Raw genomic sequence first — 21,030 nt, 5'->3', positions numbered from 1 at the left:
CTTCGGTTTGGCAAGATGGGAATAGCCCACATTATTAATGGGTAACCAGCTTAGGATGGTTAAGTAATCAAGCAAGTTGCACAGGCAGGAAGCGGGCAAGCTGCCCTGAACAGAGTTTGTCCAACCTTCTGCTTCTCCCGAGCCATGTCCGTGAAGACACAGGGCGGGCTCTCGAATACTAGTTTTCTCCACAGCCTTTGGGGAACCTTTGGGGAACCACACTTTAAACAGAACCAACAGGGGCGCCTGGGTGGCGCAGTCGGTTAAGCGTCCGACTTCAGCCAGGTCACGATCTCGCGGTCCTTGAGTTCGAGCCCCGCGTCAGGCTCTGGGCTGATGGCTCAGAGCCTGGAGCCTGTTTCCGATTCTGTGTCTCCCTCTCTCTCTGCCCCTCCCCCGTTCATGCTCTGTCTCTCTCTGTCCCAAAAATAAATAAAAACGTTGAAAAAAAAAAATTTTAAACAGAACCAACCAACTCTGAAACTAGAAATGCCAGGTCAGGCATGCCAGAAGCCAGAGAAGAGAGGTGCCCCACGAGCCGCAGGGCTGGGGCAGGGCTGTTGTGCGGGGGCAGCCTGGGCCCTCTGCTCACATCCCAAGGGCAACAAGACAGTCTCACTGGCCCTTGGATTCACGCTGCCCACAGAGCACCAGGGACTAAGAAAGCCGTGTCACTTACGACTTGGCTCTCACTGCAGGTGAATCGGATGGTGGTCGACTTCTTCCGAATCTGGTCTGGACACGAGTCCCCATCAACGTACTTCAGGATGGTGCTGCCGTCTTTCCACTGCGGCCCGTCCCTCACCCGGCCAAGGTTCACGGGCTTGGAGCTGCCCAGGAGACACACGGCCGCTTCTGGAGGGCATGGCTCTGTGAGACAAGACACAGGTAAGAGTTACCTCCCGTGATTCTCCCGTCTAGAATTTATCAGGCAGGTAACGTCAGACACGCCACGTATTTGATGCTAACGGTGACTCCAGAATAGCTCTTTCTCTTTCACGTAAGTGACATGACAGTGATATCACAGGACTTCTCAGTTAAATGCTGTTTTACCACAGATGGCATGGCGGAGGCATGGGGTGCAGGGAGATTCCAAGGTTCAACAGCCTAAATTATTTCTGAACCCCAAATACGATGCAGGTGAACTACCTACATGAAGCCAACAGAACATTTTTGACAGCCGGCACTCATATACCATCTTTAAGAGTTACCAAGAACTCTGCCAATTTACCGGTCCCCAAAACGTCTGTGCCATCTGCCCAGGTAAAGAACTAGTCCCACTTCCTGGACTGGGAGCCACACAAAGTGAGAAGGGGACCCATGGCCTTAGATGTAAGGACCACCCACCCACATTCCTCTCAAGAAACACAGAAAGCACACACCCGATCTCTGTTTCACACCCTGTGTCTCCTACCCCGCTAGGAAATATCCACCACCATGACCATCTCCACCTACCTCTAACCCTTCACGATCAAACAAAATTACAGTGTTCCCAGCAGAGTCTCCAATGCTGATTTATCCTGGACCACCCCAGGAATCAGTCATTAGCCCTTAAATAATTCCTCCTGCCACCCCATGGCCAAAGCACTCGCGTGATGTCAAGGGGGGATGCACTTTCAAAGATTCCTGCTCCCACTTGATCTTCTCCCAAACTGACCACAGGCCAACAGCCCACCAAGAGTCCTCTCTCACCCGAGCCAGCCTGGGGAGACAGAGACTTGCAAACGTTGATGAGGTAGTGCTCAGTGGCCCCTGTCCTCGTGACGGCTTCCCAGTTGTCACTGTACCTTGCCAGCGACGAGAGGTCGAAGGTGTTGCCAGCCGCGTCTCTGGAGGGAAGAGAGCACTGCCATTAGGCTCACGTGTATTCAGGGTGCGCACTGAGCACTCGGTCTGGGAAGGACCAAGGATCCAAGGTGCAGTCTATGGCTGACGTCCCAGGACTCCGATCTCACCCCGGGACAGAACTTCACCCTGGACCTCTCCCACCACCTCGTTCAGCAAAAGTCTGTATTCACCCAGAAAAGAGCAGAGACCAAGCCTGAGAAGTGCTCCCCACGCTCAAGCCAGTGAGAGGACAAAAGCAAAGAGCCGGCCACTCAGAGCTCCCTCGGGGCCAGCTGCCTGCTGTTGGACCCCGAGGAGACCAACGGCCACTGAGATAAAAATGAACTGGTGTCGACGCTTCTCGGGCTGAACGCTTACTTACTACACAAATCCCAAATAGAACCGTTACTGAGGGCCAGCCCCACACCGGTGAGGTGTTAATGGTGAGCAAGACACACGCTCTGTCCCTGGGACACACCAGGTCTGGGTGAAGACAGAGACGCGGTCACAGATGGCACTTGACGAGGACTCAGGAGATAAGAGAATGGAAGCATTCATTCATTCGTTCACAAGACAGGTGCTAAAACTGAGGGTACTGTACTGAGCAAAATGGATGAAAACCACCTGTCTTATGACACAGAAATGACCAGTAGAAGGAAAACACGATAAACAGAATGAAAAAAAAAACTTTTTTAAGTACACAATATATCAGATGGCAATTAAAGCCGAAGAGAAAAATGAGGCAGGGAAGGGCGATGTGAGGTTTGGGGCCGGTGGCAGAGAAAGACTGAGGTTTTTAGATGGCACGGTCAGAGAAAACCTTATTGACAAGGTGACCTCCTTTACACACGTTTGCGCTCCTATAAATTCATTACAATATGCACGTATAAACTTCCATTTTAACCGGCGATTCCATTTTCCTTTGATTTCATTAATTCTCTTAAAAATTGTGCATTGGGGCAGCTGGGTGGCTCAGCTGGTTGAGCGTCTGGCTCTTGGTTTCAGCTCAGGTCACGATCTCACGGTGCGTGGGACCAAGCCCCGCGTTGGGCTCTGCACTAACAACACAGAGCCTGCCTGGGATTCTCTCTCTCTGCCCCTCCCACGCTCATGTACTCTCGCTCTTTCGAAATAAACAAAAAAATAATAAAAATAAAAACTGAGCATAAATATATTTGGTGGGAAAGGTTTCATGCACAAAAATAAGACTCTTTGTACACAAATCTCAGAAAGCAGAAAACAGTCTCCAGTGGCACAAAGAGAATAGCTGAATGAATTAGGCCTATCAGAAGGATAGTTCACGCCCATTAGAAATGAGAAATGCAGGGGCGCCTGGGTGGCTCAGTCAGTTGAGCGTCCGACTTCAGCTCAGGTCACAATCTCGCGGTCCGTGAGTTCAAGACCCACGTCGGGCTCTGGGCTGATGGCTCCGAGCCTGGAGCCTGCTTCCGATTCTGTGTCTCCCTCTCTCTCTGCCCCTCCCCCATTCATGCTCTCTCTCTGTCTCAAAAATAAATAAACGTTAAAAAAAAAAAATTAAAAAAAAAAAAAAAGAAATGAGAAATGCATTTGTTTCATGTGAAAATGCTTAAGAAACATTAGCTGGAAAAGGTAACATTACAAAACAAATTCTGATTCAAAGTTGCTAAACACATATTACTGAATGTATGCTTTCCCACATTACTAAAACTTAAAAAGTTGTCACTTTACCCAGATAAAAGGAGAGAACACAACAAAACAGGGAAGGAAAACATGGAAATGACTACACTTTCCCCTAGGGCTGGGTGCTGTAAGTCTGTGACCCTTTTCAGGTGGATCATCACAGAGCAGAAGTGACAGCACGTCCCCCAACCGTTGAGAACCACAGATGAAACCTCCAGGGACGGGACACAAGATGCCTATTTTGCAATAGTTCCAAGGGCAACCGCTGAAATGCACACACAGTAGAGGCCTCTACTTCACCTCAGGAGCTGCCAGTCACCCAGTCCCAGGAGCCACAGGCGACAGAGATCAAAAGAGCCACTGACAGCCCCTGAGAACCTGCTGTCTGGGCACCCCTGACTGTCTCCGACGCCCCGGCCCCTGCACCTCCGCCCTTGTCCTCTCCACGCCTTCTCCCCGCCACACAAGCAGCGTGCCAGGGTGGAGCACAGGCCAGGTGACATCCCGCTCACTCTATTCCACTCACACTGTGAATCATGCAAGGTTTTTCTTCTGTTCCAATCGCAATCACTTCCCTGTACGCATCTCAGCACAAAATGATCACTGAAACCCAAAGCTGTGAAGGGTTCAGGAGTTAACCTGATCCAAGTACTTGTTTGAATATGAAGAAATGAAGGCTTGGAGAAACCACCTAAGCCAACACCCTGTCCCGACCATGAACTGTTAAAACTGCACGCAGTTCATCAGCCTGTCCAAAGGAATCAAGAGACGCACGGACTTACTTGAATGAACACTCGGTCACGTCAAAAGGTGCGCAGGCATATTGCGTTCGCCACTCGAACACGTAGGAGCAATCCGAGGTCTCCCTGAGAAATACCGGCTGGAAAAGGGAAGAGCGACATATATGTCACGTGGGACACTTCACGTAGTTTATCACACTTTGAATCTTCAGAATGGAAATAGTAAAGGAGGTGATGTCCGTTAAAATCCATACACGCTGATCAAGGTTTCGACCCATCTTCCATAACTACTGCATTTGCAGTCAGCTGACCAGGGGCCTCTGAAACGCCGAAGCGGAGGCATCTCTCGAAGAGCGGGGCAGCCACGCCCGTGGGCCGTGACCACACTCACCCTCTGCGTGCTACGGTCGCAGTAGAAGAAGATGGTTGTGGAGCGCTGGTACACCTTGTGGCAAGTGTCCCCCCCAGTGTAGTTCATTTTCAACAAGCCATTCTCGTAAGTCAGCTTCTGAGTGAGGAGGCCTGTTCGGAAATGACCAGATTAAAACAAGGTTCGGGGCCCAAAGTCTCCCAGCCACGTCACGTCCCCCAAACAAATCGCCACAAGAGCACGTGTGTCTGGCCTCCCAGCACCGGAGCCTACTCCCTGCCCCACTGCCCCACAGGAGGAATAAAACCCGGCCTCCTCTTGTCCACGGCTACAGTGTTCTGGTCTCATGGTGGGCACAAGCAGCACAGGCTCTCGTCACTAAGAGGGTGGCCCTAGGGGCTGCCCACGCATTCACCACCATGTCGCATACTTCTTCTTCTTCTTTTTTTTATGATTTGAGAGAGAGCGGGCGTGTAAGCAGAGAAGAGGCAGAGAGGGGGTGACAGAGGCTATGAAGAGGCTGACAGAACAGAGCCCTATGTGGGGCTTGAACTCACAAGTGACACCATGATCTGAAGCCGGACATTCAACCGACTGAGCCACCCAGGCGCCCAGCTACTCCTATTTAAAAGTTCTCAAACTAGTATTACTTGCCCAGCTGCTGAGACGGCATCATGACCAACGGCCTACCCTGTAAGTTATAGCCACACCCTATACTAAATGCATCTCCGCTAACTTGATTCTAGAAAGTACTGGCTACTTCAGCGTGCCCCTGGGTTGCAATAAAGAATCGATAGCTGGAATTGCTAAGTAAGAACAAAATAAGCTCTAGCAACATCTACCACGATGCATTCTGCTTAAGAAAATCAAGTGAAATCAGAAACGTGAATATTTCACCCAAAGGCAGCTTTCTTCCTACTCTGGAAAGAAGAAACCTTCAGCATGAACCTTAATATGCGATTCCATTCTTGCACAAAAGCGTAAGAAAAACCCACAGTACCTGCCACTTTGTGAAATCCCAGGGCTCCCCGCTTTTCCTGACACGATGAGATCACCTTGGACTTGTCATCCGTGGAGCAGACGTCTGAGGACAGCTTTCCACAGACCCGGAAATAATAGGTGTACTCCCCAGCACTCACGACCGTGTCATTGACGGCCAGAGGCTTCAGGTCGTACAAGTTGCCATGTCTCGGGTCCTTCACCTCACAGTTGTCTCCTTCAAGAACACACGGGAAGCGAAGGACCATTGCAGTTCCACACGCACTCACTCTCTCGGGCAAAAAGTCTTACAATTTTTAATCACGTGAATACGGTCTTAAAATAAGCATTAAATGCCATTTCCACATCATCCCATCATGCTTGTAACATTACACAAACTGCCTGTCAAACAGCGTTCTAGAAAAGCCTGGGTCACAGGGTGAAGGTCCACTTAACCACACAAAACCTCAAGTTACGGTTCTCACAGGTGAGAAGCCAATAAGCCGTCACTCCGAGTAGGTGAGGGAAGATGTCCCTGGTAAAGGTGGCAAGGCAGTGGAGTAAAAAACAACTCTAGGATAAGAAATTATCCATCTACTAACAAGCATCTCACGACCGTGTGTGTGGCCATCACTACGGAGTTTTGTACCCAGATGCTGGTTGGAATGTCTGCCCCTTCATCCCTTTGCAGCATTAGTGAGCCGGGCCCCAGGTCTTACCTTCCACTCTGACGACAGGACAGGCTTCCACCGTTCTCCAGACAAACACGTACTCACAATCATCCAGAAGCTGAAATGTTGGTGATCCCTATAACAGAAACCAACAACTTCTGTTTTTATCTTTTTCTTAAGCCAAAGATAGCCACAATACCCAACCTTCAATCTCCGTGAGAAAAATACATGAGCCTTATTAAACGTGTTAAGACCCAAAAAAAAACAGTATGTTCTAGTCAAATGCTACTGAAGGCCTACAACCCATGAAAACATAGCCAAGGGTGAAATCAGAGAGAAGGTTCAGAGGGTGAAGGGAAACAGGAAATGGAGCCACTGACAAGCAGGCCCAGTCCTCACTGACGAGCTCACGCACCAAAGTCTGAGCACACTCGAACATTATCCTGGTCGAGAAGCGCTGGTTCCCACACCTGTCGCCATTGACGTAGACGATACTCAGAGACCCGTTGGCTGCAGCCTGAGGGCTGATCTGTACCACGCCCAGGTTCTGGCTGTTGTCTTCTGATACCAGGCAAGACCCCACTGCACTGCCTGAAAGAGCCGGGAGTTCGTCCGTCTGGGGCGGGGGACAGCAGGAAGGCAGATGCGACTCGAGTCAAATGCTCACTACTCACCATGACATTCAGGAATATAAGGGAGGGGAGTGCAAACGCTCAAATAGAAAGTTCTCTTTCTCCCATCCGCGGAGGTGTCTACAGCCGCCCAGGGCTTCCTGACTTGGCTTAAGCCGCTCAGATCATACTCGTTTCCAGCGAGGTCTGAAATACACGGAAACACACGAGCTACCCCTGCTCTCTTGCCAGCGTTAGCACACCGGCACACTGAAGACCAATGATGCACGAACTTGACGTCATCACTAAGGAATCAGAAGGGCCCAGGAAGCTACAAGGCTTTTCCCACAGACACATACACTGGCTCTGGCCCTCGGAACCGCCCTTCACAACAAAGTACCACTGACGTGGAGGTGCAGGGACCCCACAAGCACGAGGCGTCCTGGGGACACTGCTCAGCTCACAGAGCTTTAATGCCTTTTAGGTCCTCAAGTAAGAAGCTCTGAATGTATTTTACTTTCTTCCCCTGCGTTTTCTTCTGTTCTTGAGCAGCTTCTGATTACAAAACGTAGCTTAAAACTCTTAATTATATACCCAGATTCTCTTTCAGAGAAACACCGCAAGTGTGGGTATCAAAGAAGCACAGAACACAAACATGCTGCCTATAAAACACACCACACACGCACACGTGATTACACTTACGCACACATACACACACCCTTGATCCTGGTCCTCTCGGCCTTACCCGTGACCTGGCAATCCACTGGAGAAGGGACACAGGCCAGTGCGGTCTCAAACTCAAAGAAAGTATCTCGGATTCCCCGGCCAGAGTCAATGTCCTGATGCAGGAACTTGGGGATTCCTGGGTAGGCATCATCGTTGCAAACAAAGCGGATGATAAAAGCATCAGCAGTCCCTGGGGAACAAGGGAGGCCAGGTTTTAAGAAACAGAGCAACAGGACAATGCCCCCACTGGGAACAAACCTCACAGCCACCCTCTAAAATGATGACATCACAGCACTGGGTCTGTCTCAAGGGGGCTGATGTCAACTACAGAGTGGCCGTGTTCACTGCCACAGTGACCCACACGACAATGGGTTTACAGGGTGAGCCTGACAGTCCTGCGGTCTCATATTCTAGAAAATATGCACATGCAACATCCTTTCCTCAACCCCAACGCTAGCTAACATCACCGGCTTATTCAACACCACTCGCTAAGTTCCTTCCACACGCAGAGTGAAAGAACCAGAAGCGATCCCTGCCCTCCTAGGAGCTTACACTCCAGCCCGGCGGCCCCAACACGAAGCACGTGGAATGCAGTCTAGGGCTCGCCAGACGGCGGGAAGTTGATGGAAGGAAAATGCAGCAGGCCCAGACATGAGAGACCCCCAGGTGGTGGGGGTTTTAAGGAGGGGGCTGGCCTCACTGGGAAAGGGACACCTGAGCTGATACCCGAAGAAGGTGAAGAAAGGGACCCCAGGGCCATCTTAAGGGGGGAGCACCTTGGGCTGGGGCAAGAGCAGAGACAGAAGCTCAGGAGGGGAGGGTGGGTGAGAGGGAGTCTCAATGGTTTCAGAAGCAGGAGGTCGGCAGGACTGAGCAAGAAGGGGGAATCCCGTCCCGCAGCCTCTGTGACAGCACTGGCCTCTAGTCCGGGCGCAAGTGGCTGGGAATGGCACGATCTAAACACTTGAACCATCACTCTGTCGAACACAGAGCGCTCGGGGGTGGAGGGCGGGCGAGGGAAAAAACAGGACGACCACCAAAGGGCTCCTGCAGCGAGGGGAACCGAGGAAGCGTGCTGGCTCAGCGGCCGCAATGGGTGAAGACCCCACAGCCACCAGCACGTCATCTCCTGCAGCCATCCACAGAGGTGGCAGGTAATGTCATCATCCCCATCTGAGACAGGAGGAGACCGAAGCAAAGAGGCTACACGACAAGCCTGAGGTCACACGGCTTTACATCCCAGAACCGCCAAGGGGCCTAACGTTAGGAGCCTGGGGGAAGGACAGGCACGGGGACCGTCAATAGTGTGGTCCCGACACTTAACAGGATCACACGCGAGGGGCCTGGCAGAGCACAGAGGACTCGTGTGTGCAATGCCATGGCCCAGAGGCTGGAGGGCAGGGGAGTGCTGCATGGTCGCGTACCCTACACGCTCAGGAGGTTCACAGACACGCACAGAGCCACCAGGACACGCGTTAGTGGCAAAATAACCTGGTTCTGAGCTCACCTGTGGAAGGGTAAAGAGGCCCCTTGTAGGTCAGAGTTATAAAGCCCTCGGTAGACAGCTGGAGGGTTTTCTCGAGTCCAACCTGCCTTTCTGGCTTCAGATTCTTCAGGTCTTTTGTCTCGGTTTCCGCCTCACAGCCAGAGGCTGGTTTTCCATCGAAGGTGCCACAGGCTGGCATTGTGCCACACACGTTGAACTGCAGGCCGGACAGCAAGAGCCACATGCGTTAACACAGGCCATGTAACTCAGCACAAACAAGAGCCCTAGCAACTCAAACCCTGGGAGGCTAACTAGTTAGTATTCAAGTTACCAATTTACACGTTTGGGCACTTAAATCCAGAAGTTAGTACACAATGCAAAATTCAAAATCCAAATGGCAACACACATAAACTGCTTCTAGGGAATAATAAACACATATTTATTTACACAGCCCCGTATCTCTAAATGCCGAAGATGCATTACATAGAACGATGCCCCATCTACAAGAGGGAACATATATGTAGAGCAGACTATGACACCATTTTCAATATTAGAGAAACTGTGTAGAGTTGAAATGTCAGTTACAAGGAACCAGGAGCAAACATCCCCTGTACTTCCTAAAGACACCGGTATCATTCTATCATGCAAATGAAGCTAAATATGTTCTGTGGTACGAAGACGCAGAAAGGAAAGACTTCTCTACATCTGTTAAGTGTTCACGGACAACGTGCACAAAATCAAGGTCAGCTTTTCTTTTTTTTTTTTTTTTTTTAATTTTTTTTTTTTTCAACGTTTTTATTTATTTTTGGGACAGAGAGAGACAGAGCATGAACGGGGGAGGGGCAGAGAGAGAGGGAGACACAGAATCGGAAACAGGCTCCAGGCTCTGAGCCATCAGCCCAGAGCCTGACCCGGGGCTCGAACTCACGGACCGCGAGATCGTGACCTGGCTGAAGTCGGACGCTTAACCGACTGCGCCACCCAGGCGCCCCAAGGTCAGCTTTTCTTAAAAGACCAAAGCTTCCTACTCGGGAAACGGCCCATCGGGACTACAGCCAACGCAAGTGCTCAGCAGCCGTGCGGGCCGTGCGCGGGAGGCCGTGGTTTAACGAAATTTGGATGTAGGTTCCCTTTCCTTTCTGTGGACTTGACTTGCCTGCAAGTGAACCACAGAGCTGAGAGAAGCTTGGGCTTGCTCTGCCAGGCTGTGGGCACCGGCTGTCCTGTGGGCCTGCATCTGTAGGCCCCTCTGATCGGGGGTGTTCAGGCACCCTCGGAGATGTCGGCAGCTTCAGCAGCGTGGGGAGGCCGCTGGGCATATCCGGGGGCCACCGAGCCCGGGAGGACCGGGTGGCAAGGGGACAAAGCCGGGTAGGCGGCTGGTGGGTGGCGCTGGCCTAAGCAGATGGTTCTCCTGGTGGCACCCAGGAGCCCAGACACAGCTGGCACCACCCAGTGCCCCTGCTAGCGCACACAAGGCAGAGGCTCTCTGGGCTGCTTCTAGTGTGTTCTTTATAAGGGTTACTATCTTCCAGCGTGTCCTCTATGTGGGTCGACAACGTTCTTGTCTGCTTCTCACACTTACAGGTGGCCATATACACTCGCACCTATTATAAACCTATTATTAACCGAACCCTATAGCAGCAGTTTGGGGCCTGGGGGTGGGTAGATGACCAGCCAAAGTGCTGCTGAGGGACAAACCCTGTTCGGGTATCCCCCCCAGCCTGTGGGACAAGCTGTATGCTCTTCTACACCGACAAATTCCCCTCTGTGTCAAATTCACGTAAGACATTCTTATCCCAACTTCCTGTTCTCAAAGGGTATTCTCTCCTTCCCATGTGGCTGTGCTGCAAAAATTTAAACAAATGTATCTATGTACATATATACATATACACAAGCTAACATATATACACATGTATATACACACATACATATACATATATGCGTGTATATATATACACATACGCGTGTGTTCTTTCTTTCCAGCAATGCTTAGTTCGTAACAGAACAGCATTACGTGGGGGTTTTCCACCTTGCTGCTCCGGACAGAATATCAGGCTATCACTGAAGGAAGTGCTCTCAGAAGAATCCAGAACACAGCCACCCCAGGTTGTTTCCCTTTTATAGGGTAACGTAAGTACCATTTCCTCCTGACTGGTGGTTCTGACTCCAGTGGGCATCAGAATCACCTGGCAGCTGGTCAAAAGAAACTGATGAACCCACCCCACAAGAATTTATATTTCTAACAAATTCCGGGGTGACGCCAATGCTGCTGGCCCAGGACCACTGCTCTAGACACACAGCAACAGATTAAGAATTTCTTTTCTGAAAAATGTCACCCTCATGTCTGTACTACAGCAGTGAGTGGAAGTTTTACCTCCCTCTCCCCTCAAATCTGGATTCTTTCACCTCTTCCTGGGTAACAGCTGCCACCACACTGCCCTGGACCATTCCTAAAGACACCTGCCACCAGCATGCACCAGCGGCAGATGACTTACACGCACGTTCTCCTTGTTTCAAAGCAAACTAGAAATTCATCATGTAACTCTTACCACAAAAGTCTTTCCAATGCCTAAGAGCACGTATCCTTGGGTATTGTTCAATGGGTTAAGATCAAACACAAACCCACTGTTCGGGTCCCTTATAGAACAGGCCTGCAGAAACAACAGGGGAAGAGATACATTCAAACCAATCCCACAAGAACACGGCCAATATGGAGCGCCCTCGCAAACCTGTGTGTATGGACCTCACAAAACATGTGCTTCTCCACTGACCTGAAACCCCTGTCAGAAAAGCGGCCCCATGCATCCATCCGCACCAGCCCCTTCAGATACGGCCCCTGCGGTCTGCCCAGGTGTGATACCAGGCTGACAAATATTAAACTTACCTGAAAGCTCTCAAGGCTACGATATTTACCTAAATAAGGAGACCACCGCTGACCCTCAAGGGAAAAGTTAGTTAGAAACCATACGTAACCCATAAATAATTTAAAAAAAAAAAAAAGAAAAACTTTAGAAAGTTGGTTTAAGTGTTCCTTTTTCTATTTCAGGCATTCACTTAAAGACCATGATAACGGGAGGCATGATGAGGTACCTCACCATCCCTTCTCCTCTAGGAGACGTCATAAACCTTACCCTCCCCCCACATCTTTCTTCTGCACAGTCCGGCAGTTCAGGGGAAGCATCAGGGGTCCCAACCCCAGAGAGCATGACCGAGGACGCAGGGCAGCATCCCGCCATCCCTACCCTTCCCCGGCACCACAGGCCCAGGACCCTGTGGGAACCTTCGTTTAGGTGGGCCTGGGCTCTACTGTGAAAGCAGAGCTTTTAGAAGGAGAGGGAAAGGAGGAAGACTGAGCACAAGGAACACAGCCAGCGCCGTGAAAACAACAGGTCACCAGCTCACGGCTCTGCGGGGGGGGGGGGGGGGGGCCACCCAAGGGCAAGAACACAGGCCAAGGCCAAAGAGCAGGATAAGCCAGGACGGCAACAGGCACGTAGAAGCAACGGCAGTAACAGGGCCAGGATCAGAGCTTGAAAACCGTGAGCATCACATTGAAACAGGCCAGATCCCGCAGATGACAGGGCACTGGAACGTTTTAGGTGCTGCAGTGACAAGCCCCCACATCTCTACGGTGATGGAGAACCCCCAGAGCCCGCTAGAGTGCCACCACAACACAGAAGGGACAGGGCAATGGAGAAAAAGGAAGGAATCTATAGTAATAGGGGAGTAAAGCCCAGGGTCTGGTTCTCAGCCCAGCACCTGCGAGCCGGGGTCTCCGGGAGAGCAATGCGGGGGGACGCCCAGATGCCTGATGCCAAGGCACGGGAAATGGAGAAGCCAGGAACAGGTTTGGAAGCACGAGGGAAGGGGTGGGCGCAGAGCGGGGGCACCGGGGGGCGCATATCCAGGAGCAGGGCGGCGAGACAACCCGGGACAGCACACATACCTGTTTTGTGTCTGTCATGATTTGGATGGGACAGGCGGCTTCTGTGTTCCACAGGAAACTAACCACACACTCCCAACTGAGAGAAAATATGGGGTGGGTATTCTGAAAGGTTAAATGCAGAGTAACAGTCAGTATAAGGAGATGGAACTCGATCTCACCAAGGGACTACTAGCCTAGCACATACAAAGCGCTAAAGTCTACTGAACTTAGTTTAATTATGCGTCAGCGACAGACTAGGTGCTCAGTGCGCACTCCCTAATTACAATTTCATGTCCTATTATTCCCACTAAGGACATACTACCTCTCGTGCTCAGATGTCAAGAAGTTTACCCGAGGTCACGTGGCAGTGAATGGCAGAATTGGGGTCCAGATCTGGGTTTAAGTCCACGCTGTTGAAAAACACTCCACGCCAAGAGTATGGAACGTAAGAAAGACACAAAAGACCCCGGCGTGGGAGATTTTACTGACAGAAGCTCAGAACCGGGGACCGAGGGTACAGAGGAGCCTGGAAGGGTCACAGGGAGCCTCGCGGGCGCTGTGAGCACTGCCACCGTGTGGGGTCTGGCTGCAAAGTCCTGCTCAACGCGTGAGGGTTCACCGGCTGCCGGTAACTTACAATGTGTGCACTGTCCTGGGTGTGTTTCAGTGAAATGTTGCCCAAACATGCGCCGCACCGCCTCCTGTGGGAGCTCTGCCTCGTTACAGGGAACAGCAGCTTGTGCTGAGAGAGCATTTACCACTGTGTTTTATTAGCATTTCTCAACCGAGCCTCATAATGACCTGGGAACCAGGTTCTGTAATCACCTACCATCTATACACAGGTGAGCAAACAGAGGCACAGAGAGTCAGGACACCTGCCCAGGCTCACAGGAGGACACATTGGGCACCTGATGGCGAGCCCACACCTTACCCACCAAGCACCCTCTGGCCTGGAAGTGCCCCCCCTCCCCGCCCCCCTCAGCCTCAGCATCTCTAACAGTAAGATAAAAACACATCTGTCCTGGGGCGCCTGGGTGGCTCAGGCGTTAAGCGTCTGACTCTCGATCTCACAGTTGGTGGGTTCAAGCCCCGCCTCAGGCTCTGTGCTGACAGTGTGGAGCTTGCTTGGGATTCTCTCCCTGCCCCCCCTCCTCTCTCAAAATAAATAAAGTTTTAAAAATCCTTAAAAAAAAAAAAAATCTGTGCCTTCTGCCCTACACTGGTTGTGAAAAGGTGCTGCTTTAACAGTGAAAGTTCTGAAAGTTCTGTGGCTTGCAGAACTCTGCAACACGACCTCTGTTCATGGTGTCTGGGGCCCACCGTGTGTACCAAGCCCCACACAAGTACTCAGAGATACAGTGACGACGCGAAGCTGCTCTGAAGACTGCAGAACGCTGCCCGCATGAGGTGTCACAGGGAAGCTGAAAAACTAAGGATCCCAGAGAACCTTCTGGAACAGTCCAGTATCTCCGTGGGAACAAGAAACCGCAGTGAGAAGGGGAGGTGGGCAAGGCTCCAAGGAGGGGACACAGACATGCCCAGGAGGTGGCGAGGGCTGGGCTGGGCAGCCAGGAGTTCTTCCTGAGACTGAGGAAGGAAACAGCCAACCCATCCCCAGGCTACTCAAGGAGCACGCTTACAGTTCAGTCATGGAACACCTTGCACGACGTGGGCCCATGCCCGTCCAGCTAGGGATTTCATCCCCTTATCAGAGACCCCTCCTTGACCTCTGAAGAAATCGTCTCTCGGAAAAAAATCACGAGTTGGCAAATGACACTGAGAACTTGGGGTCTGCGAGGCAACTGGAATGTATGTGACAAAGTCCAACAGACTGCTGAGGACTGAACACATTTTGCCGTTCGTTCCAAAGAAACTACAGGAAGCTGGAACAGACCCTTCAAATGTGTACCTGACCCTTTAAGTTATTTGATAACAAACATGAATTCTATTACCTCCACTGTGCATTCACCTAAGACTTTGAATAATTACCCAAAAAGCACGTGACCCAGATATAAATGTAAAACTCCAGGTAAAAAAAGCAATTGGATTTGGGATAGCCACGTTCTGGAAAGGAGTGCCAGGGATGGTGCATAACATCGTGCATGTATCTAATGCCACTGAACTGTATACCTAAAGGTGGTTTAAATGGTACCTTTTATGTTATACGCTTTCAATTTTTTCTTAATGTTTATCTTTATTTTTGAGACAGAGAGAGAACATGAGTGGGGGAGAGGCAGAGAGAGAGGGAGACACAGAATCCAAAGCAGGCTGCAGGCTCCAAGCTGTGAGCATGGAGCCTGATGCAGGGCTTGAACTCTTGAACCTGAGCCAAAGTCGGACGCTCCACCGACTGAGCCACCCAGGCGCCCCAATTATGTTATACATTTTTTACCAACTTTTTTTTTTTAGAAAAACAATTGGGACGGTACATAAGCATCTTTATTTGGGGTTTCTCTTCTATTCTACCCTGGCTAAGGAACTCAGGGCCAAAAGCAATCTCTATCACTTTCTCTACTTCCTAGCCTTAATTTTTTATCCTTGATTGCCCACGTTTCACACATATAATCTTCATCATTTATCTGTGAATCAGAGCGGCATCGTGCCCCAGCTTCCTCATCTATGAATGCTGGGGTTTGGGTGAAATTGTCTCAAAGACCCTTTCTGCCGCCAGGATTCTCAGATCACCAGCTGACAAGAAGTAAGGGACAGAATGGAGTCCACACAAGCCAGAGAGAAAACTCCACTCGAGACTCGCTCATCTCCACAAGAGACACGTCAGCTGGTTCTCAGTCACAAAAGACCCAAAGGAACCAAGACCGTGGGCAACACACAGCGCCTTACCAGGCTGCCCCGGGAACAGACGAGATGGATCCTGGTGGTGTAGGTGGTGAGCCTCCCGTCGCTGGTGGTGCACGCTGAGCCGTTCACGTACTCTAAAAGGAGGCTGCCGCTGTCCTCCACCATGGGGCCCGTCTTTGCGACCCCCAAGTTGCCGATGGAGACAGTCTCAGAAAAGGAACCCTGCAAACAAACGCGTCTATTGGGCTTTCCCCTCCAAAGAGAACACAGGACTTCACTGCTGGTACATGTGATTCTCGTGTCTGTAAAGTCACCACAGACGCTGAACCATCATTCCAAAGGGATCACGCACCTTTACGTACACACATCCCACAGAGATGACGGTCTCAAATCCCGAAAACAACTCATGCTGGCAGGTTCTATTTTCCTCATTTTACAAAAAGGGAAAGGAGGTTCAGACGTGCTGAGTGACTTGTCTGAGGCTGCCCGGCTAACAGGCATCCAAGGCAGGACTCAACCCTTGTCCACCTGGCCCAGAACCAGGAGCTTCTGGCGCTGCCCTTCCCACCAGCCCCCGCCCCTCCTGTCTCCGCTCCACTGTTGTCCCAGCAGGAGAGCCAACAGGAGACGGTGGACATGTCCATGGAGGACCAGAAGCACGGCCAGATTTGAGTGTGGGCCACAAATCCGTGCAGGCAAGTGAGCGAATCTCAAATACAGAACCCGCGAACGAGGAGGACCGACTACCCCCCGAAGTCACTGCTCCAACAAAGCACGCACACACGTATGCACACGTGTGAACACAGCAGGGAACTTCACTCTCGACCACCAGAGTGCGCTCACCAGCTTCCTGGAAAACCCCTCCAAGCGGCCACGTAACATGTGCCAGGAAAAGCCCATTCCCGACGTGCTCTTTTTAAGGAAGCACACGTACATCTTTATTTCAAGATTCGCCATGTCCGAGGAGCACAGGGAAACGTACTGAAACTCTGGCAGTAACTGCATTCAATCGATGATGCAGCACAGCCTGGCGCCCCAAGTGAGAGCTCACGCGTGGATCTGTTCGGCCACGGCAGCTCTCCCAAGCCGGCTTCCCCCTCGTGAGCTTTTGGAAGCAAAACTATTCTTTACAGACATCTACTGGCCTCAAAGACACTTTTGAACTCAGGCTGGACATACCATTAGGAGCGTCCTCTCCTGTATGGAGATCAGAGGTCACCAGCACTGGGCATTTCGTGCAGTTCTAAATCTGAACAATGACTCAAGCACAACCACATCGGTGGGGGAGCGGGGGGCGGATGAGTTTACGCTGGGGCCCCACTCCTGCTCACAGGGCTTCACTTCAGCAGCCAGGCCTACTTTGATCTGGAAGTCCCAAAATAACCACCTCCGCCCACTGAGTCATGTGCTGGGGGCGGCGGGGAAAACGACACTACTGGGGAGGGCAGGCTCACCTGATCGTTCTTGTATTTCATCTGGCAAGCCGACGCATATCGATCACAGCCCGGCACCGGGTTCAGGGGTCGACACACATTGATGTAGTATTTCCGCCACGTGCTGCGCTCGCCCGCGTTGTCCATGGCGTACCAGTTTCCTCCACGACCACCTTCGGATTTTGCCAGGCTAAAATTTCAAAGCAAAATGCACGCTTTTAATGCTAACGGATTTCAGCCTGACGATTCATTTCTAGGTGGTTGAGGACACACAGAATGAAACATGCCCTGCCATTCAAACTATGGAGTTTAGCTCACCGTGACTCATAACACCCACGAGTATCTCGACTTTCACTGAAGTCAGTATTCAGCAGACCGTGCACTGCCCCCTTCCCCCGCACCTCTGTACTGACAATCCCTGTTTCAAACCATGCAGCTGAAGACTGAGGCTTTGCTGTGGCAAGGAGCAGTGGATGTCACAAAGCCTACCACACCACTGTTAGAATTCTTTCTGTTTAAAACTCTCCATCTTGGTCCTGCACCCCCACAACCTACTTGACTCCCCGTTACCAACTCAGCTACGTGCTCACCAGCGAAGCCTAAGCCAGCTTAGCACTACGCTGGACCCGGGCCAGGGCCAAGGCCAAGGCCAGGCTGACCCTGGCCTCACCTGGAGAGATCATACTGCTCCAGCGTAGAGGGGTCGGTCACCACACACTCCAGGGGCTCCTCCGGGCAGGCGTAACTGGTGTACCACCGGAAGTTGTAGGTAGAGTTGTCTTCCTCCTGGTCACATGACAGGGAGAGACATGGGATGGCAAAGAAAAAAGGGAATGTTATTAAAGCCAGCATTTACAAAATGACGGGCATTTTCCGTCGGTAAGAACTATAGGAAAGACGGTCTACTTTGTCCATCTACGTCTGTCTTACTGACATGAAGATCTCCCAGGAATAAATTAAGATGGAAATCTACCCTCTGCTAAGTGGCACTGAGGGCTGATTTTTGATACGAGTTTTGTCCCCAAAGCCAACCGGGTGGTGGGTTACCATTGAGGTACACAGCCCACTGAACGAATAAACAGCTCAGAAAATGAATACTGCCTACGTACCCTGGCAAATCTAAAAGGATTAATTAAAATCACAGGAGATGATGATTTGGCCAGGACACCAGACTAATAATAGCTCTGCGTCTAAATAAAGGGCCCACGATAGGCTCCTGTGTAGGCATCAGGGAGCCAGACGACGTGATGGTTTATCCCCAGAAAAGCCCAGAGCTCACACCTCACCTGTGGTTAGAGCCTCATCCCACTCCAGGAAAGTCAGCAGCCCTGTCCCACCCACCGTCTTCCTTTCCCCCACCTCGACGGGACTGCCACTCTCTCCCTCTTGGCTCACCCACACACTGCACAGTTCCTACCTGATACTCAGGGAGACCGACTCCCGCGTCCCGGTCACAAAGGAAGGTGATCAACGTGGCTCTTGGTGTATGCTTTTCGTTGTTATAGGGTGTGCCGTCTCTGTAGTTCAACTGGATCATCCCGTTGTAATAGGAAAGTTTAGCATTACTCAGTCCCAAGTTCCAAGCCTTGTCATCACTAAAACAAGCAAACAAACGTCTCTCAGAAAGGATACCAAGGCCAGAAGCACTGCAGTGCTGGAACACGGGCGAAACGGCCACCGAGCAGTGTGGTGGGGGCAATGTCCATGCTCCAGGGCTGCAGATCACCAGGGTCTGCGGTGGGGCAGAGGGCAGCCCCACCCCCACGCCAGGACCCAGGGCCACGCTCAGCACGCTTGGTTTAACGTACGACGCCTCACCTGAACCGATACCACGCCCAACGGAGAACCGTGTGCTAACTATCTCACAACCCAGAAATGCAAGCGACTCAGAAGGAATTATGTAAATTCCAAGGGTGTGGCCTGCTCCTCCTTATCCAGGATCTCAACCTCCTAGCATCCTCTGGTGTTTAGGTTTTTAGGCCAGGGCTTCTCAGTGTTTACTGTTCCTTGCAAAGCAATGATGTCAGTAGAGAACACACCTGTCCCTGAATATTTGTTAGCGCAAGATACCTAAGGAAAACCCGTAACTAAAAATAGTTACACTTGCCTTTTTGAAACTTGACAGGCTCCGGAGTCCGGCTGGCAGAAACTCACAGACACCGCACCACAAACATTTATGTAGAAGTCGTACTTCTCGGTCTCAACTTTATAGGCACCATTTTTCTTCGTGAGAGGTGATAAATCAAAAGAAAACCCTAAGGAAGAGTAAAAACAATGCCAATATGTAAGGTCAGTTGGACCACAGTCAAGAAGGTCAGCTGGGGGGCGCCTGGGTGGCTCAGTCGGTTAGCGTCCGACTTTGGCTCAAGTCATGATCTCACGGTTCATGGGTTTGAGCCCCTCTGTGCTGACAGCTCAGAGCCTGGAGCCTGTTTCAGATTCTGTGTCTCCCTCTCTCTCTGCCCCTCCCCTGCTCGCACTCTCCCTCTGTCTCAAAAATAAATAAACGTTAAAAAAAAAAAAATTAAAAAAAAAGAAGGTCAGTTGGACCACAGGGGCCCCAAGTTGGGCCCCAAGCCCGCAGCTTCAAAGAAAGTCTCCCCAGGAACCATCTGATGAGGGCAGGGAGATGCAAAATGGCAGAAAAGATGCTTTCCCCTCCAGGCCACCAGAGCTGCACCTACGGACATTTCCCCTGCACATGGATTCATCACCACCAAGCCCCTTTTACTGCATTAACCTAAAAACCCAATTTGAAGCCCCTGGCTGGCCTCAAATGCTGGCTGAATAAACCACCAGTGTGTTCAAAGCTGTATGACCACAACACAGTGTGACCTTCTTGAAAAGTCTAAGGTAGGTTTCTGGGTCACTAAACTTCTGCAAAAAGCCTTCACAAACACGGTTCTTTTCTTGGGATCTTCAAGTTTTGCATTCGGCAAACCTACCTGCACCATGATTTAAGAGGTAGGTTTTTCACTATCTCAACCTCAAGTGTCCAATTTTCAAAATTTTCAGCATTAATGTAATCCTGAAGCAGGTTATCTCTAAAACTTTCCTAGGAAATATTTAAGGAAGGGGCGCCTGGGTGGCTCAGGCGGTTGAGCGTCTGACTTTGGCTCAGGTCATGATCTCACGGTCTGTGGGTTCGAGCCCCGCATCGGGCTCTGTGCTGACAGCTCAGAGCCCAGAGCCTGCTTCGGATTCTGCGTCTTCCTCTCTCTCTGCCCCTCCTCCACTCACACTCTGTCTCTCTCTCTCTCTCTCTCTCTCTCTCTCTCAAAAATAAACTTTAAAAAAAAAAGAAAAGAAAATATTTAAGTTAAAAAACAAACAAACAAAACCTAAGCGGTTCCAGGTGACACCAAACCACCAAAGGTATTACGTGGGCACACGCACCTGCCTGGGAATCAAAGACCGTGCAGTTCTCGCCCTCTGTCTTGGACAGTACACAGGCAGCAGCTGTGTGCCACTCAAACTCATAGAAGCAGCCGCCATCCCCAGAGGTTGTCAACACCGGAGCGCTTTCTAGATCACCTGTCAACGAGGAAGAAGAATGATATCGCTAATCATTCCTAGTCTAAAAACAGTCCCACGAACACTGTGATTCTGCTTCCTTGAGGTCCTGAGAGCGGTCAAACCTACAGAGGCAGAAAGAAGGGGGGTTACCAAGGGCTGGGGCAGGAGGGGGGGCATTAGTGTCCAGCGGGGGCAGAGTTCACTCAAGAAGATGAGAACGTTCTGGAGACGGACAATGGTGATGGCTGCACAACACTGAATGTCCTCCATGCCACTGGACTAT

At 51.0% G+C, this 21,030-nt stretch overlaps 1 protein-coding gene across 2 annotated transcripts in view; it reads right to left on the bottom strand.

The window, feature by feature from the left end:
• IGF2R (insulin like growth factor 2 receptor) overlaps positions 1 to 21,030 on the bottom strand; it is a 105,367-nt gene that overhangs the window by 26,718 nt on the left and 57,619 nt on the right. For both annotated transcript variants that reach the window (XM_047858262.1, XM_047858261.1), the window contains exons 14-31: positions 20,628 to 20,765; positions 19,339 to 19,486; positions 18,649 to 18,826; positions 17,902 to 18,017; positions 17,253 to 17,421; positions 15,841 to 16,020; positions 13,021 to 13,122; positions 11,624 to 11,725; positions 9,093 to 9,288; positions 7,605 to 7,775; positions 6,923 to 7,066; positions 6,664 to 6,839; positions 6,297 to 6,384; positions 5,600 to 5,815; positions 4,621 to 4,751; positions 4,272 to 4,369; positions 1,693 to 1,829; positions 680 to 870 (exon numbers count right to left, since the gene is read on the bottom strand). In XM_047858262.1, coding sequence (XP_047714218.1) covers positions 680 to 870; positions 1,693 to 1,829; positions 4,272 to 4,369; positions 4,621 to 4,751; positions 5,600 to 5,815; positions 6,297 to 6,384; positions 6,664 to 6,839; positions 6,923 to 7,066; positions 7,605 to 7,775; positions 9,093 to 9,288; positions 11,624 to 11,725; positions 13,021 to 13,122; positions 15,841 to 16,020; positions 17,253 to 17,421; positions 17,902 to 18,017; positions 18,649 to 18,826; positions 19,339 to 19,486; positions 20,628 to 20,765 — 2,681 coding nt within the window. The remainder of the gene's footprint in view (positions 1 to 679; positions 871 to 1,692; positions 1,830 to 4,271; positions 4,370 to 4,620; positions 4,752 to 5,599; positions 5,816 to 6,296; positions 6,385 to 6,663; positions 6,840 to 6,922; positions 7,067 to 7,604; positions 7,776 to 9,092; positions 9,289 to 11,623; positions 11,726 to 13,020; positions 13,123 to 15,840; positions 16,021 to 17,252; positions 17,422 to 17,901; positions 18,018 to 18,648; positions 18,827 to 19,338; positions 19,487 to 20,627; positions 20,766 to 21,030) is intronic.

This window comes from Prionailurus viverrinus, chromosome B2 (assembly GCF_022837055.1).
Source record: "Prionailurus viverrinus isolate Anna chromosome B2, UM_Priviv_1.0, whole genome shotgun sequence".
Taxonomy (NCBI): domain Eukaryota; kingdom Metazoa; phylum Chordata; class Mammalia; order Carnivora; family Felidae; genus Prionailurus; species Prionailurus viverrinus.
This window is presented reverse-complemented; position numbering and strand designations above follow the sequence as displayed.